General features: G+C 37.0%; 1 protein-coding gene and 1 long non-coding RNA gene across 4 annotated transcripts in view; one reads left to right on the top strand and one right to left on the bottom strand.

Moving 5' to 3' along the window:
* Positions 1 to 17638, top strand: part of SLC9B2 (solute carrier family 9 member B2) — a 56299-nt gene extending 38661 nt beyond the window's left edge. For 2 of the 3 annotated variants that reach the window (XM_081162640.1, XM_081162639.1), the window contains exons 10-12: positions 4963 to 5071; positions 7924 to 8060; positions 11337 to 17638. In XM_081162640.1, coding sequence (XP_081018766.1) covers positions 4963 to 5071; positions 7924 to 8060; positions 11337 to 11555 — 465 coding nt within the window. In that variant the 3' untranslated portion in view covers positions 11556 to 17638. The remainder of the gene's footprint in view (positions 1 to 4962; positions 5072 to 7923; positions 8061 to 11336) is intronic. The other variant, XM_081162641.1, reaches the window with a different exon arrangement.
* LOC308569204 lies at positions 84 to 10533 on the bottom strand. The gene is made up of 3 exons (XR_014000580.1): positions 10441 to 10533; positions 1913 to 2044; positions 84 to 275 (listed from the first exon to the last, which is right to left on the bottom strand). It is a non-coding gene; the product is annotated as an uncharacterized lncRNA (long non-coding RNA).
* Positions 17639 to 18963: the final 1325 nt, after the last annotated feature.

Below are 18963 nucleotides of genomic sequence, written 5' to 3'. Positions count from 1 at the left end.
CAGATATACAGCATAGTGGTTAGATATTTCCAGTACCCACATGGCAGCATACATAGTTATTACAATATTATTGACTATCATTTTGATAGTATCAATTTGCCCTTTTAAAAGGTTGTACCATACTGACACATAAAAAGTGGTGTCTTGTTTTCTGTTTCTTTGATTAGCATTAAAATTGAATATTTTTTCATATATTTAGTCACTTCTGTTATTTTCTTTTCTTTGATAGGTCTTTTGTCCATTTTCTTCTGAAGCTTAATGCATTGATTATTGATCTGTAAGCTATACACACATATATATGATATTAGCCCTTTGTGCCCTTTTTATGTTGTTCATTTTTAACATACAAATATATTTTCATGTGGGGAGATCTACCCATCTCTTATTACATTTCCTTAATAGTTTTTTTCTTAAAAATCTCTTTACCAGTAAAATCTTATATATGTTATCTCATTTATTTTTACAATAACCTTGATAAATATATATTTGACCCACTTTACAGACGAGGACATGAAGGCTTAGGGATATCAGATTGCCCAAGGTCACAAAGCTAGTAAGTAGCAGAGCTAGGATGAGAACACACCTTTTGATTACAGAGAGTCCCTTACAGTGGTTTGACTTACGATTTTTTGACTTTACAATGATGGTGCTGAAGCAATATGCGTTCAGTAGGAACTCTACTTGGAATTTTGAATTTTGGTTACTTGCTGGGCTGGCGATACGCGGTATGATACCAGCTACTTCCCGTGATGCTGGGCAGTGCAGCGAGCCTCAGCTCCAGTCAGCCCCTGATCACCAGAATAAACAACAGATACTCGACAGAGTACTGTGTTACGAGCGTTTTTTGGATATTGTGTGTTACGTTTTTGCATCACATCATGTCTACAAAACACCTACCTGTGTCTCCTGCTTCTGGTGAGAAGAGGAAGACAAGTCCTTGTGAGAAGAAACTAAAAACAATTGCCTAACTGCAGGGTAACGTAAGTGTCCTGAGCACATTTAAGGTAGGCTAGGCTGAGATGTGATGTTCAGTAGGTTAAGTGCATGAAATGTATTTTCAACTTTGATGGCTCATTGGGACATAATCCCATCAAAAGTCGAGGAACATCTGTTTATCAAAATGGTTCCCTAAACAAAGGAAAGAAAACGAGTCTTCATTGAATCAGTTATGTGGCAGGCACTCTGAATACTCTGAATACCTTTTGTATTTTGGTACTCAAGGAAATTCCTATTTCTGGAGACACCAGTCCAATGAGTCCAGATTTTTGGACTTCTTTTCTCCCTTGGTCTGTAATATAGCACAGGGTCAAGAGTTCTGACCGGTGGGGCTAATCTCAGCTCTGCAATTTTGTAGCTGTATCTACAAACAAGTAATCTAACTCCTCAGTCCTCAATTTCCATCTCTCTAAAGTGGGGAGGCATAATAACAACTTCTAGAGCGAAGGATTAAGAGAAATAATCTCTATAACGCCAAGTACTTAGTTATAGAAGGTCCTCAGTAAATAATGGCCCAGTTATTTTTATGTCTACTTCCAGAGCAGTACAGCATGTTAAAAATGCATAAAATTTAAAATATGGAGATTGGGATTCCAACCCCAGTTCTACTATTCTCTAACTGGAAATCCCCCCAAAAGTCACTTACCTTCTCTAATGTTTAGTTTTTCTCAACTGTAAAATAAAGAATATAATAACATCTAAAGAATTGTTGTGACTACTATGTGGGAAGATGAAAATTAAACACTTGTAAACTCAACAGTTCTATAGCAATATTGTTGAGTCATATTTTGAAAAGCTAAAATATTTTATAAAATTTTGTTTATGCCTATAGTTTTATGACATTATTTCATACTTTTCTGCTTGGTTTTCCATATAATCATTAATCTTGCCATTTGTTGTATTCAAATGCACTCACCTTCTTAAAGCCTCTTTGTGCATTTTTTTCATCTATTTTCAAATCCAGTGCTGCTTCTGCTGACCTTTATAGTCATGGGACTTTTTTTCCTGATATAATTTAGATCTTCTGAACCTTGAAATGTTTTTATCTCTAAGAAGAGAAGAATCAGCTTCAGTAGTTATTTAACTCATAAAGAAACTTTCATTTCTCTTAAGTTTCTCCTTTTGTCGATCTTTGAAAAATGTTTATATTTTCAAAGATTCTTATTAATGGTGTATACACGTGTGTAAAATGGCCTAAACTTTCAATGGGCAACACAGTATTCATTCCTCTGGGCTCATCTTCTTTTATACTTAGCCTATTCGATGAGTCTATTTTCTTCATTTATTTTTTTTATGCTTGGTTTAATCTCTTTTTTATTAAATTTATTGGGGTGACAATTGGTTAATAGGATCATACAGGTTTCAGAGGATTTCTATGTTACAAGATCTGTATATATGGTGACAGAAGATGATTTGACTTTGGGTGGTGGACACACAGTGCAATATACAAATCTATTTTCTTTATAAACCAATTCGCTTTAGATTTGAAGTTATGAAAAAAAAAAAACACAAGAAAATACATTGGCAGAACCAGTCATTGTCATTAAATTATGAAGAATATTGCATCTTATCTAATATAAACCTTTCATTTTACAGATGAGAAAAATGAGGTGCTGAGTGGCAAGTGGCTTACAGTTAGTGGGTAGCAGGATTTGAACCTGTCATTATCTGATTCCTTATGACGTGAAAACACAACTTTTTGCATGATATAGGGATACAACTATATAAATAAATCTACCAACTCCCTCACTTATGCTGTCTTTCAACATTTATAAGCCAAGAGGAAATATTTACCCTAATAAAACATCAGAAATAATAAAAGAAAAAAAAACACAGAGAAACTATGCAATCCTCCTTAGTCAAACTGCTTAATACTATGTATATGAAAGTGCAGATCCTTAAAGATGTATAATTGTACGTATAAAAATATCATCCAAAAATATAGATTCTTATTAGTTGATTGAAAAAATCTGTTAAATGTAAATTCTTTGACACTGTAATGGGTACTGATAAATTACCTTCCAAGAAAAGCATTATTATTTGCTCTCCTACCAATTAGTAAGAGTTCCCCCACCCCCTATAAAAGATGGCATGTTGTTTTAATCTGTGTTTCTCTGATTACTGAGTTTTAGTGTCTTATTTTTTGGCCAGTTGTGTTTCTTCTATGAAGTACTTGTGCATAGGCACTGCCCAGTTTTCTATTAGGTTCTCTATCTTTTTCCTATTGACTGGATGTTGTTCCTTATTCTGTTATATTAGTGCAGATATTTCTCCTGGTTTGTCACTTTTTTGGGGGCCACAAACATTTTGGTTTTACTATAGTTAATTGTATCAATATTTTCCTAGGGTTTTTGCATTATGTGTTATAAAGTTAGTACTCTCTAGGGTCTTATGAGGAAAGAGAAATCACATAGTAACTGGAATAGGGAAAGTTTATTATTAAGCAGATATTATCTTGTAAGATGTAAAGAGACACCTAAAGAATATAAGAATAGCAGCTATAACCCCCTAAGGCTCAGATAGAGCATCCCCTTCCACCACCCCACAGCCAACCCCTCCACCTATTCCTGCCCCCCGAGCTGAGAATCCAGACCATGTTTAGAACTTTGATTCAATGGATGGCAGAGAAGTCACTGTGGTGCCCTGCCTGCAGAATTTGCTGGAAGCCTACCCTCCAAGTTTCCAAGAAACCCACTGTCTAGGGTGCATGGGAAGGTATATCGCCCAAGGGAGTTGGCTGTGAAACCGCCCCAGGAGCAGGCTGGGGGAAGCTGCTGGCCACTGGGTGCTGCCGGCCACCATGTGCTGTAGGGTCCTGGCACTGGAGAAGCCACCTGGGCTGCGGAGCCTGATCCTGTAGGATCCTGCTGGAGAAGCCACTGAAACAAGGAAGAGCGCCTTCCTCCGGCAGTATCTCATCAGCGCCCCCTACTGACAACACGGTGCTAGCTAGCAAAGGAGAAACATGTAAAGGGCCCGGCTCCACTTTCCGCATAGCAGAAAGGAGCCAAGGTCAATGAATTAACAACTGAAACAGCACTTTACTATACCTGCATTTTATTTTTCTGCACAATTTGAAGTGACCCTAAACAATATTTTTTGTAAAGATAAAATAAAATTGGAAACAACTTAAAAGTCCATCAATAAAGAACTGATTAAATAAACTATGGTACTTCCACAGCATATATTCCTATGTAGCAATAATGAGGTGCATTATCTGGATATATATACTAATATGATAAGATCTCTAAATCATATTGTTAAAATAAAATGAACATAAAGTTTTAAGCTATGAGCCCAGCCAGCGTGGCTCAGAGGTTAAGCATCAACCTATGATCCAGGAGATCCCCATTTGATTCCCAGTCAGGACACATGCCCAGGTTGTGGGCTCGATCCCCAGTAGGGGGTGTGCAGGAAGCAGCCAATCAATGACTCACATCATTTATGTTTCTATCTCTCCCTCTCCCTTCCTTTCTGAAATCAATTAAATCATATTTTAAAAAATGTTTTAAAACTATGAAATAAAACTGAGTATCACAATATGTATACACACACACAAATATCATGTATTCTGAAGTAGAAGTTCTCCTAAGATTACTTTATAAAACTGTTTATAATTAAGATCCATTTGCAAAACACTAAAGTACCTCATTTAATAACTGTGTTAGAAATACAGGGTGTCTTGTATTTCCTGTATACACGCTTTGAATAATTATAAAGGCAGCATTCATTAAAATACATTTCATTCTCAAAATGTAATAGAATCAGCTGTTCAAGTGTTTATACTTTTGGGGGGACACCATGTGTGTGCAATTTTTTGCTCTATTCTAGCTAACATCTTAATTTATAGATATCACAGAAATAAGCCTATCTCAGCTCAAACTGACTCAAATTTTAAATTAGTAAAATTCTCAGAACTTGTAACTTTACCTAATAAAAACCCATATGTATGTTTGTTTCTTTTAGGCGGAGGTTGAAAAAATTATTGCAGTTGCCTGGAGCATCTTTCAGCCCCTTCTCTTTGGATTGATTGGAGCAGAGGTATCTGTTGCATCTCTCAGACCAGAAACTGTAGGTAAGAATTTCAAAGTAGTACTTCGGCTAAAATCAACTCTTTATATTCAACTCTTTATATATAGTTGAAATATCTTTAGTAGATATATGTGGTTCCCACTGTCACATTATATAAAAATTTAATAACTGTCTACGTTTCTTAAAGTACTTGGTTAGAAAATAATGTTTGTCAATCTAAGACTAAATTTTATATCTTTACATTGTTCCTTGTAAAGAAAAGCAACATTGCTTACTACTAACAAAAAAATGCAGGCCTTAAAATATTTTTTTTCTAAGATTAAGAGTGTTCATCTAGCCTTGTTTTGATCAGAACCAGAATTTTAAAGAAAGCTAGTCAGTTCTATATCTACTCATGGAATAGAAATGTTTGTTCATTCATTCTTTTATTTATTTAAGCATTTAAAAGCCATCGTGTTAAAACTCTCCTGATTCATAGCACTGTTTTTAAAGTTAATTTACACATATATTCTCTATATCTCCTCCTTTCCTCACATCACAATATTCTCTATCCTTCCTGGGGAACCTATTCCCTGACACCTCCTTCTGGACCTCACACATAGATTCTTCTCATACATCTTTAAATATGCTTGTCATATGCATACTTTTCAGTTTTCTCCTCTACAGAATTTAAAGAGCCTAATTTCTCTTATCTTAAAATAATATTTTTCCATTCTAATACATGTTGCAACATGGATGAACCTTGAGGACACTACTGTGTGAAATAAGCCCATCACAAAAAGACAAAGACTGTATGATGTCACTTATATGAGGTATCCAGAGTATTCATGGAGACAGAAAGTAAATGGTAGTTGTCAGGGTTTGGGGGGAAGGGGAAACAGGGAGCTGGTGTTTAATGGGTATAGAGTTTCAGTTTTGCAAGATGAAAAAGTTCTAGTGATTAGTTCCATAAAAATGTGAATGTTTAATTTAATCCTACTTAGCTGTATGCTTAAAAATAGTTAAGATGGTAAATTTTATGTGTATTTTAACACAATTAAAATTTGTTCTTTCTCCAATTCACTTCCCTCCTCACCTACTAACCTACCTCTCTATTCCTTTTTTCAAACTTTTCCAAAGAGGTAAGTAACCATAGCCCCTTTTTCCATTTCAATTCTTATTCTCTTATCCAGTACATTTCAGTCCAGCGTCTGCCCTCTCGCACAACCAAACCTGCTCTGAGGAAGGTGATATTGCTAAGACCACTGAATATCTATTGGCCTTTATTTTATTTGAGCTCTCAACAGCATTTGGGAGATCTTTAAACCACTTTTTACATTGAGTTTTGAAACTTTGAATTTTCCAGAGCTTTTTGAGTCCACCTTTGTGGCTTAAATGCTGCTTTTCACCTAAGTTCTTTCCAAAGCCTCTGTGCTACTTACTCTACATCACATCTCTGAGCTCACCTACACTCAGCGGTTTTGATTATGAGCTGTATACTTCTAAAGTCTTTATCTCTAAATCAGTATATCCAGTTGCTAATTGAACATCACCACTTGTAACTCCTACAAAATTTCAAACTCAGTGTGTCTAAAACTTTATCATTATCATCTCCCCAAACTTTTCATGTTCCCTTTTGGGAGTGGTATCATCTCTTGGATCTTGTACTTCAAGCAACAAACACTGGAAAATTTACCAACCTAGGAAAAATACCCTTCAACAAAGAATCACATAGTTTTTTATCTAAAGAAACCATATTGCAGATTCACAGTAGATCCCCAGCAATGTCTATCTGGTGTTTTACAGCCTTTGGAACTTGAGAAAGTTATTCATCCTTTCTAAATTTTTTTTTTTCAACTGTAAAATGAGAAAAATTGCCCCACAGGTTGTAAGGATTAAGTAAAGTAATGCACTTAAGGCTTTAAGTGGCACAGAGTAAACACTTAACAAATGTTGCATTTTAAAAAAATCACCCTGTTATTTAGCAGTCACCTTTAGCTGTGGCTTTCTCAGGCCCAGTAGCCTGCAGCAGCCCTTGTCACAATCCCTTACTTTGCACATCAGGATGAACTTACCTTTATCAGCAAAGTATTCTAAAGGACTGAATGAAGTACCTACGGTACAGGGGAACCAGGGCTCAGGGCAGTCAGTGTAAACGCCAGTGTCCTGCCAGCTTTGTTCTGATTGGTGGTGCCCCCTACTGGCTGGTAAATATTTTGAATATTCACCTCTGGTCTTATACTCCATAAAGAATTCTCAACCATTTTGATGAAAGTACTGATTTTTTCCCCCTCTTCTTGCTCTCTTACTAATATATGTATACTTCACTTACCTTACAGTATATTAATTGGTTGTTTATGTTTCTGTCTTCCTTTGACTTAGAAGTTCATAGAGACAAAGTCTGTATATTACATATTTTATGTACCCAGTACCTAGTCCAAATCCTATCATGCATTGTTCTCATTTAATAAATTCTTGTTGAATAAACACAGGGAAGAAAGCGTGATTTTTGCTATAAAGCATAAGAGAAATAGCATTCAAATCTCCTTTGTAGAAATTCAAATATGTTTAATTAATTTCTTACTTTATTCTAGGGAAAATACCTTCTTTTAAACAAATGGCCTGATTGATCCTTAATACAGTGGTGGACAAAAATAGGTTTACAGTTTTAATACAAATAAATAATACAATAATTAGTAAAGAATAAAATAATAAACTGTTTTGTGTACTCACATCTGTAAAATTTTGCCAACCCGTGTATTGATGTGTTGATAAATTATGCCTAACCTTTTTTGTTTTTTAAGTTTTTTAATAGATTTAGATTACTGCTATTGATAGTATTTTGAATCAATAACTATGAGATTCTATTTCCTCCCCAGTATTTCATTATATCTAAAAACTGAGTATTTCTTGCAGGCCTTTGTGTTGCCACCTTGGGCACTGCAGTATTGATACGAATTTTGACTACATTTCTGATGGTGTGTTTTGCTGGTTTTAACATAAAGGAAAAGATATTCATTTCTTTTGCATGGCTTCCGAAGGCCACAGTCCAGGTAATGATGGATAGAATGGCTTAGCGTTTTAGCTCCTATTTCTATTTGATACCTTGAAATTTTAAATAAGAGGGCTTATTCAAATTTGGTGAAAATAAGTAATTGAAGTTTGATTTGTGAAAAGAGTTTTTACTAATCTACTCTTTAAAAGTTTTATTTTTGGTATATTGATTCCCTAAATATGACAGATTACTTAAATTTATTTAGATTACCAGGGTACAACAAAAATTCCAATAAATTTCTACACTGCTAAGAAGCAGTAGTGGCAGGAGGAAAGGGTTTTCATTTTTATCAGTCAGAGCTCTCTAAATCCCCCAGAGAGGTAGTTGTTCATTTTTTTCCACTTCATTAGCTTCCAAGAAGAGAGTGAAACAAATTGCATGGCTTGTTTTAGTATTTGGAAATACTTCAGTGTCAATTGATTGATGATCAGTTATGCTTGACCACAGTCTTTATATATAAAGTAGAAAATTTTATTGACAAACAATTCAGAAAATGCTTTACTGATTTCCTAAATTATTAGTTGATATTAAATTTTTAAACTAGATGAACCTTCTTTCAAATGTCTCAACACAGGACCTAAAATTTGTGCACACTCATGAACAGGGTACTAACAGATAGGTGCTTGAAGTTATTGACCATGAATTTGGTAGAATGCATATAATTGCTCATTAAATTAGCACCGTTTAGAGTATGATTTGTTGCAAATGTAATATATTCCTAATTGTATTGTATATTTTCTTTTCTCTTTTTAACTGTTACCCAAGGATTTTGTTTGTTTATTTGTTTGTTTATTGATTTTAGAGAAAGAGGAAGGGAGAGAGAGAAACATTGATATGAGAGAGATTGCTTCCCATATGCACCCCCAATGGGGATCAAACCCGTAACCTGGGTTTGTGCTCTGATTGGGAATTGAATACTTTATTTTGGTGTATGGGCCATCACTCCAACCAACCCACACTGGTCAAGGCTATATTGCATATTTTCTAGAGTAATTATAGCAAATGAGATTTAATTGTTCCATCCCTGACTGTTTGGCAATTATTTAAGTATGTAAATTTCTATTTCATGAAATGAAAATTAAATGTTCTTAATTTAGCAAGCTGTGGGGGATGTATATGCTCTGTAACTATATGCCAGATTTTGTACGGCTGTGGACTTGGGTATTATTCCAAGGTGGGTTTTTTTCCATCAGACATTCAAAGATGTCTGAGACATTATGGCTAAAAATACTGTGAGGTTAATGTAGTACAGCAGGTGGAATAGTTTCTCCCTCACAGTGTCTTCAGCTTCCACACTACTTCTGGTAACTTTAATAGGTAAACATTAAAAGAATCACTCTAGTAGCTTTGATAAGAAAGACTTGTTTCTAAATATTAAAATTTGAAAGATGGCACCTTCCTGTTATCAAAACAAATTTTGAAATACGGAGATATTATCTAGGATGTGTTGAAGAATGTAGTTCTGTGGAACAAGTATTATATAGAATTTTCTTGTTTCTTCTTTTGCCACAGCACAAGAAATAAGACTTCTTATATATTTTTTCTATATTAGTTGATTTTCAAACTTTTTTGTTCATGTAATACTATAAAAATATTTTTTAAATCACAGCTCAGCATATGTACAAACCCCAAAAGATATATACACATACACATACACACACAACAGAGAACTGAAAGAGAAATATATAGTTCACCCTTGAACAACACAGGGGTTAGGAATGGTGACCCCTGCAGAGTGGAAAATTTGTGTATAACTTTTGACTCCCCCAAAATTCAGCTGTCCCTGTGTAGCAGCGAAGTATTGGTTCTAGGACCCATCTGTGGATACCAATATCTGAGGACGCTCAAGTCCCTTATATAAAGCAGTGTAGAACAATGCATCCATTCCGCCCTCTGCATCTGCAGATTCCCAACCACAGATGGAAAATGATGTTTTCTGTGTGCAGTTGGTTGAATCCACAGCTGCGAAGCCTAGAAATATGGAAGGTCAACTGTGTATTTATTGAAAAAAATTCATATATAAGTGGACCTGCACAGTTCAAACCCATGTTGTTCAAGGATCAAATATATATCATCATGTGTACAGTTCTTGCCAAGAATTCATGAAATGTTGAATTAGTTATGGTACCAGATGACCTGCAATAACAAAGAAGCCTCAATACAGGGACTAAATTAGATAGTTTTTTCTTTCTCACCAGCAGTCCAGCATGGACATTCTAGAGCTGGCAGGGTGACCACTGTCCTCAGCCTGTGCCTTTCATCCATGAGTCCAGCTTTCACGATTTCTCATCCAGTGGGAAGGGGGGAAAGTATACAGTACAAGTGTCCATTTGTTTCCAGGGAACAACCTGCAAGTAGTATTTATCACTTCCACTCACCTCTTGGTGGCCTTAGATACATAGCTTCATCTTGTTGCAAAGAAAACTGGGGGGAAAGTGTCTACTTGGACAGCAATGAGACCAGCTAAAACTCAGGAGTCCTATTAAGGAAGGGAAAAGGCACGTTCAGATATTTGTGGTCAATTAGTAGTCTCCACCACTGTGTCTCATGCACACTGATATTTTCTCTTCTGTTTCACTGTCCTACAGGCTAACATGTTTGGTGGGATCGGAGGATAACTAGATTGACTAATGTATGATTTTCCCATGTGCACTAATATTGTATTTGCCTCTAAGAGAAAACAAGAATTTTTATTAGATTTTCCAGTAGATAAACTTTAAATGAAACATTTCACCATCCCTGAGGCAAAGAGTTAAACAAATACCTAAATTTCAAGGTTCATGATGTTTAAAACTAGTTTTGACTCTAAAGCAATACATGTTCTTATGTGGGAGTTGTTTTTTTCATTTAAAACTTCATTATTTTCCAGTAAGTATCACTGCATTTTTGTTTTCATCTTGTCATTTCTTAATTCCAAATTCCTAAAGATGAAACAATAAGATGATCAGTAACTTTCCTCCTTAGTCAGGAGAAATTTCGTATATAGGATCATGTTATAGTTCATTAATATCATGAGTCTGGGTTTGCCTTGCGTTTTGAAATATATTTGCCTGATATTTTTGTAACCTTACTTTATGCAAATCATCATTCTTTCCCCATGCAAAGGCAGAGAAAGTTTTCAAACAATCAGAACCAACTTCAGTATACTTTGAAAGAAGACTAACAGAACTTTCTTAGTTGAGCAAAAGAACAAGCAATTTGTTTAAAAATAATTCACCTTATATCTATGTGCTTATCTTATTGTGTTTCCAAATTTACCTTTACATTTTTATAGGCTGCAATAGGATCTGTAGCTTTGGACACAGCCAAATCACATGAAGAGAAACAGTTAGAAGAATATGGCATGGATGTGTTGACAGTAGCATTTTTGGCCATACTCATCACAGCCCCAATTGGAAGTCTGCTGATTGGTTTGCTGGGCCCCAGGCTTCTCCAGAAAGCTGAACATCAAAATAGAGAAGAAGTTGAAGGAGAGATTGATATACGATTTTAGAGGTGAAAAACAAAAAGAAAGAATGCTGAATATACTGATTAGAAAGCTGCTAACAGAGGCTACTTTTATCAACTAGCAGAGGCAAACTTTATCAAGACAGATACTGAAATATGTAATGCTTAAGCTTAAAATGTAATAGAACCAAAAGTGTGGCTATTTCTTTAAACAGCATTTTTAGCCCATTACCCTTTCCATATGGGTGGTGATGTTCTGCAACTCCAACCTGATCTCTCTACCTTATTTTTTTTTTTTTTTCCAAACACTCCTTCATCATATATCTTAATTTGCATAGGGATATATACATTTTAATTTGCCACCACAATTTAAAATTCACTTGGGAAAGACCAAGTTCACAATCCTGTTCTGCCAGCCAACAGCTTTCTTTGACTCACTGTTACTGTCACAGCTTCATGATTTGTGGTCACCTAGCCTCTCTTGTGTTGAGCTGGCTCCTCTTTTTTGGCCCCTCTTTTCTTTTTTGTTTTTAAATACCATAATCCAGTCCCTCATCAGTTTCTACCCTCACTTTCCCTGCTAATCTGCCTCACCTCCACCCCTTTTATTATAACTTACTGGCCCCACCAAAATATTCAAGTACACAGAGCCTCTTCATTGGTTCTTCCTCTTGCACCTATCTAGATGCCAGAAGACCTTATTCTGACTCCTAGCTGGCTGCCCAGAGCTCCCCATTTCCGTGGCCCAGCTGACTTTGCCTCCCCTTACAGATGCACTGTCCTAGCCCTTTTTTATTTGTTTCAGGTTCTTCCTGTTCTCCAGGTGAGAGAGAGCTAATTTTCAAATCTATGCCAACCTCATAATTATCATATCAATCAAGGTAAGATAAGCTGCTATAATGAAGAAACAAAAAATACAGTGCTTAAAAGAAAATAGAAACTCATTTCCCTATCATGCAACTGGCTGGCTGGTTGATGCTGGGCGTAGAGGTATGGGCAGACTCAGGGGTGTCAGTGACTGAATTGTGTGGCTTTAGGATGGGGGCCATTTCCCCCACTTTTCCATGAAGTTGACCGGTGCCTCCCCCTCATGACAGATCCACTAGACCCACTCTCTGTGCTCCCATTGGCCCCACCCTCCAGGCGCCTGGTGGCTCCACCCTGCCAAGGTCTCTGTAGAATCCAGGACAGACTGAGTTGTGTGGCTCTGGGGCAGGGGCTATTCCTCCCACTTTCACCCAAGCCTGACCAGAACCTCCCCCTCTCCTGACTCCCTGCAGCTGCACACTGCTGAGATTGGGCTCATGGCAGAAGAAGAAAAAGCAGAGAAAGATAATTAAAAGAATAAAATGGAAAATACCTATCAGTAATCACTTTGAATGTAAATGGCTTAAATGCTCCAATCAAAAGACATAGGGTAGCTGAATGGATAAGAAAACAAGAGACCCACCTCAGAATGAAATACACACAGGCTAAAAATAAAGGGAAGGAAAAAGGTATTTCATACTAATGGAAATGACAAAAGAAGTTTGGGTAGCAATACTTACATCTGACAAAATAGACTTTAAGACAAAGGTTACAGTAAGAGACAAAAAAGCACACTACATAATGATAAAGGAATCAATCCAACAAGAGGATGTAACACCTGTAAACATTTATGCACCCAACATAGGCTCACCTTAATATATGAAGCAGATGTTGATGGACATAAAGGGAGAGATTGACAGTAATACAGTCATAGTAGGGATTTTAAAAGCCCATTGACATCAATGGATAGATCTTCCAGACAGAAAATCAACAAGGAAATAGCAGCCTTAAATGACACAATAGATCAAATGGATTTAATTGATATATTCAGAGCATTTCACCCCAAAGCAGCAGAATATACATTCTTTTCAAGTGCACATGGAACATTTTCTAGGATAAACCACATGTTAGGACACAAAACAAGTCTCAATAAATTTAAGAAGGTTGAAATCATAGCAAGCATCTTCTCTAACTATAATGGTATATAACTAGAAATCAATCACAAGAAAAAAAAACCTGAAAAACACAAAGACATGGAAGCTAAAGAACATGTTATCAAACAATGATTGCATTAACAATTAAATCAAAGAAGAAACCAAAAGATACCTTGAGACAAATGAAAATGAGAACAGCACCACCCCAAATCTATGGGGCTCAGTGAAAATAGTCATAAGAGGAAAATTGATAGCAATACAGGCCTAACCCAAGAAACAAGAAAAACCTCAAATAAATAATCTAACTTTACACTTAAAGCAACTAGAAAAAGAACAACAAACAAAGCCCAAAGTGAGTAGAAGGAAGTAAATAATTAAGATCAGAGCAGAAATAAAGAAATAGAGTATAAAAAAAAACAAAAAAAACAAAAGAGCAGTGAAACCAAGAGCTGGTTCTTTGAAAAGATAAACAAGATTGACAAATGTTAACCAGACTCAGCAAGAGAAAAAGAGACAGGGCCCAAATAAAATCATAAATGAAAGAGGGGAAATAACAATTGACACCAAAGAAAACAAAGGATTGTAAGAAAATATTACAAACAACTATATGTCAACAAATTGGACAACCACATAAACAGAATGAAGTATAAAAATCACATGACCATGTCAATAGATGCAGAAAAAGCTTCTGATAAAAAATCCAGCACCATTTATGATAAAAACTCTCAGCAAAGTGAGGAATAGAGGAAAATACCTCAATGTAATGAAGGCCATATATGACAAACTCACAGCCAATATCATACTCAATAGACAACAACTAAAAGTGTTTCCTTTAATAAAGATCAGGAACAAGGCAGGGATGCCCACTTTCACCATTCTTATTTAACATAGTACTAAAAGTCCTAACCACAGCCACCAGACAAGAAGGAAAAATACAAGGCACCTAAATTGGGAAAAAAGAAGTAAACCTGTCATGTCATCTGTCATTATTTGCAGATGACATGATACTGTTACCAGGGAGATTACAAGACCTCAGTTCTTGTCTTCTTGAAGGAAAGATTTCAATCAAGAGACAAAGTGCAGCAAAGCAAGCAAGAATTTATTGGCTGCAGCAAATATATACTTAGGACAGTGAAACAAGGAAGGACATAGAAGTACCAAGAGAGCCTGGGCTGGGCTGCTTTGGCTCACTGAGAAGTCAGAGAAAAGTGGGCCTTGGAGACAGATTCAGGGGGTAAGCCCAGGATGAGCTGCCACTGCCCATTGCTCCTCTGGCTGCAAGTCTTGTGTGGTCCCTCAGAGGGAAGAAGGGGAAGGGAATGGCACTGGCATGCTCTCCCTGGCAGAGAGTGCACCCTGGGTCCTTTCTCCTGAGTGTATTTATCTCTCCCTTGTAGGTGAAAATCTTAGAGGAGGTCTCAGGGGAGGGTCTCAGTAGAATATTCATCAGCTTTCTAGCTGTGCTCTTTCAGGGTCCTGGTCTCCAATGACTGGTCAATGTCAAGGCAGGGGGTCATTAGTCAATGCAGTTGGTCCTGAGGAAGCCACTGTGTCACTTGTCTGGTTTTGCTGCTTTTCTGGGCCTGGAGCTGAAATACAATGGAGGCCTATATGTTATCTTTAGGGAGGAAAATGTCAGGGGGGTCTAAACTGCATAACTAGTGATATGAAAAGTCAGGGGGTCCAAACCACAGGCCAGCAATATGCTTGGGGAGGAAAAGTTACCTTGGGGGCAAAGTTCTTGTTTTCTAGTTTTGCCTCTCTCTAGGCATCCAGAGCTTTTTGCCCTGGTGAGTTACTGTACTTGGCCCATTGTCCTTGCTCTGCTCATGTTTGTCTAACTGCCTAAAACAATACTATATAGAGAGAACCCTAACTATTCCACCAAAAAACTACTAGAACTGATCAATGAATTCAGTAAAATAGCAGGATACAAAATAAATATTCAGAAATAAGTTTCATTTTTATGCACCAATAATGAACTATCAGAAAGGGAAACTAAGAAAAAAATCCCATTTACAATTGCATAAAAAAAAAAGAAAGAAAGAAAGAAATACTGCCCAGCTGGCAGGGCTCAGTGGTTGAGCATCGACCTAGGATCCAGGAGATCTTGGTTTGATTAAATGCTCAAAACCATAAAAATCCTAGAAGAAAACATAGGCAGTAAAATCTGGGACGTTTCTCATAGCAATATTTGTTCTGACATATCTCCTCAGTCAAGGAAAACAAAAGATAAAATAAACAAACTAAAAGTCTTTGCACAGCAGAAGAAACCATCAACAATATGAAAAAAAAAGTGAATGGGAGAACATATTTACCAATGATACATCTGATAAGGGGTTAATATCCAAGGGGTATAAAGCACTTATAAAACTCAACACCAAAAAAACAAACAGTCCAATTTAAGAATGGGCAAAAAAACAGAATAGACACTTCTCCAAGGAGCACATACAGATGGCCAATAGACACATATAGAGATGCTCAATGTCAGTAATCATCAGAGAAATTCACATTAAAAACGTAATGAGATATCACCTCACACCTGTCAGAACAGCTATCATCAATAAATCAACAAACAAGAAGTGTGGGCGAGGGTGTGGAGAAAGGGAACCATCGTGCACTGCTGGTGGGAATGCAGACTGGTGCAGCCACTGTGGAAAACAGTATGGAGCTTCCTCAAAAATTATAAATGAAACTGCTTTATGACCCAGTGATCCCACTTCTGGGAATATATCCAAAGAAACCCAAAACACTAATTTGAAAGAATATATGCACTCCTATGTTCTTTGCAGGTTTATTTACAATAGCCAAGATTTAGAAGCTGCCCACGTGCTCATCAGTACATGAGTGGATAAAAAAAGCTGTGGTACATTTACACAATGGAATACTACTTGGCTATATAAAAAAAAAAGAAGGAAATCTTACTTTCTGTGACAGCATGGATGGACCTGGAGAGTATTATGCTAAGTGAAATAAGCCAGGCAGAGAAAGACAAATACCATATGATTTCAGTTATATGTGGACTCTAATGAACAAAATAAACTAACAAAAAAAAGTAGAAACAGGCTCAAAGATACAGATAAGAGACTGATACCTGTCAGAGGAGAAGGGTATTGAGCTGGGTGAAAAGGTGAAGGGATTAAGAAAAAAACAAAAAACAAAACCCAAAAAACACTCGACTCATAGACAGCAGTGTGGTGATTACCAGAAGAAAAGGCAGGTGGGGGGAGGTAAAAGAGGGTAAAGTGGAGATAAATGGTGACGGAAGGAGACTTGACTTGGGGCAGTGAACTCACAGTACAATATACCAATGATGTATTATAGAACTGTATACCTGAAGCCTATGTAATTTTATTAACCAATGTCACCCCAATAAATTCAATTTTAAAAAGTGTTCTAGTAAGGAGAACTTCTTAGAGGAGGTGATACTTGAATGGACCTTCAAGAGTGGATATGATTTGGATTGATGGGCTAATACTGGGAAGTAAGGTGAAGAAGGGAACAACTAGGTGGAGAGCCAGCATATTAGCAAAGTTTGAAAACAGTAAAGCCTGAAGTATAGTAAATGATTGGCACTTAAGGTCAATAAAGAGAATTAGTGAGAGAGAAGACTGCAAGAGAAAATTGGCAGTTAAATCATACCAAATAGATCACTGGCTAACTTGCACTTTTTGTTGAGGTGATTTCAGAAGTACAGAACCATTTATATAGGAGATATTTTTTTAAAAAATTTTTAAAATATATCTTTATTGATTTCAGAGAGAGGAAAGGAGAGGGAGAGAGAGAGATAGAAACATCAATGATGAGAAAGTCATTGATCAAACCCACAACCCAGGCAGGCATGTGCCCTGACCGGGAATTGAACCCCGATCGCCTAGGTCCTAGGTCAACGCTCAACTGCTGAGCCACCCCCAGCTGGGCAAGAAGATATTTTTAAAACTATTTTCATTATACCAAATTTAGTGAAAAATGGTGTCATGAATAAGATTCTCCTTATTCCTCAAAAGGGTTTTGCTTTTGATGGCATTGTTGCAAATATAAACAATTTAATTATTTTAAGTTACTCTTAATTTTTTTTACAAGAAGGGACATCAGATGTTTGTTTAGATGCTTTTTAAACCATTATTAAATTTTCATTATATTGTTTTTAAATATATGAAGAACATCAATTTTTGAAATGTTTCAGTGTTTTATTTCTGTATGAATAATTATATAGTTCTCTGTAGGTGCGAATTGCTTATGCCATTTTGGGAGCAAGCAATACACACGTTTTAGGTGACTAACTCAACTCCGGCCTGAACCCTCTGACCTGGTGAGAAAACTCCATTTGTTGATATGCCCTCCACCTTCCTTGACCCTAAAGCACTTACCCTTCAGCAGTTCATTGCACCTTGGGCACAGAGCAGTACCCTGGAGGGGTCAGACTCCTCTCAAGGTCCTTCCAGCTCTACTATCTGTCCTTCCTCCCAGTGTGCTTGGGAATCTACGTGCTTTTCCCTTCCCTACCACGAGAACAAAGCACTCCCTTATAATCACATAAACCCTATAATCACAAGAGATCCTGTCTCCTCCTAAAACGGGGGAGAAAGTAACTTTTAATCCTTGCTGAGATATGTACACCACGCTGAAGGTGAAAGGGGCTTCTACTAAAAGAATATTTCTTATTTGGTCGCCCAAGAAGAGTTGTAATTTGAATCAGACCTTAATGATAAATAAGAAGAGAACACTCCCAATAGATTGAATAACTAGGAAAAGACACGGAGGCCGAAAGGAATACACTGTGTGCAGGAGTAAAAGCTGGAGTATCAGGAGAAGAAGAAAAATGAGATAGAAAAGGGCAGTTTGTCTTCTGAGAAGGTTGGCCTTTCTCCAGTAAGTTGTTTTCGTCTGTATTTTAGGAAGCCTGGGGATTCCTTGAGAGGAACCTTATAGACCACCTTTGGGACTGAGAACCCAATGCTTCTGGGCCCACCTTCAACCAGAGCAGCTATGCCTCCTTTTGTTTCTTATGAAGGTTTCCACACAAGATGCCACGCGGTGAAAAACCAGAGTCTATACTGACAATAGGCTATGGAGCGTTTACTTCCTACCAACCCCTCTTCCAGATGCAAGCCATTTATTCTCACGCCACTGCATCCTTTACAAATGAGAAAACCGAGGCTCGGGGAGATTATGTATTTGCCTGTAGTCCCATAGCTATAAAGCAGCAGTGCTGCACTTTGGGCCCAGACGGTCTTGACCCCAGAGACTGCTATTTTTGGGTATTAAACTGACCTAAGGGAAAACAAGATCTGACCTGTCAGTAGTTACTTCTGGCACATGCAGCCGGGGGCGCTACGTTTTGGTCTCAACCAGGTGCCTGGTCTTTCACAACCCAATAGGTTCATATTCAGAGGAGATCTCAAGAGAAATCGTTGAATAGACGGAAATACAAACCAGGCGGCCCACGCGAAGAGTTCTGAAGAAATCTTGCGTCGGGAACCGAAGCAGCCA

The sequence above is a fragment of the Miniopterus schreibersii genome (genome assembly GCF_964146895.1).
Source record: "Miniopterus schreibersii genome assembly, chromosome: 1".
NCBI classification, from domain to species: Eukaryota; Metazoa; Chordata; class Mammalia; order Chiroptera; family Miniopteridae; genus Miniopterus; species Miniopterus schreibersii.
Note: the sequence above shows the minus strand (reverse complement) of the source record. Positions and strands in the feature narration are given on the sequence as shown.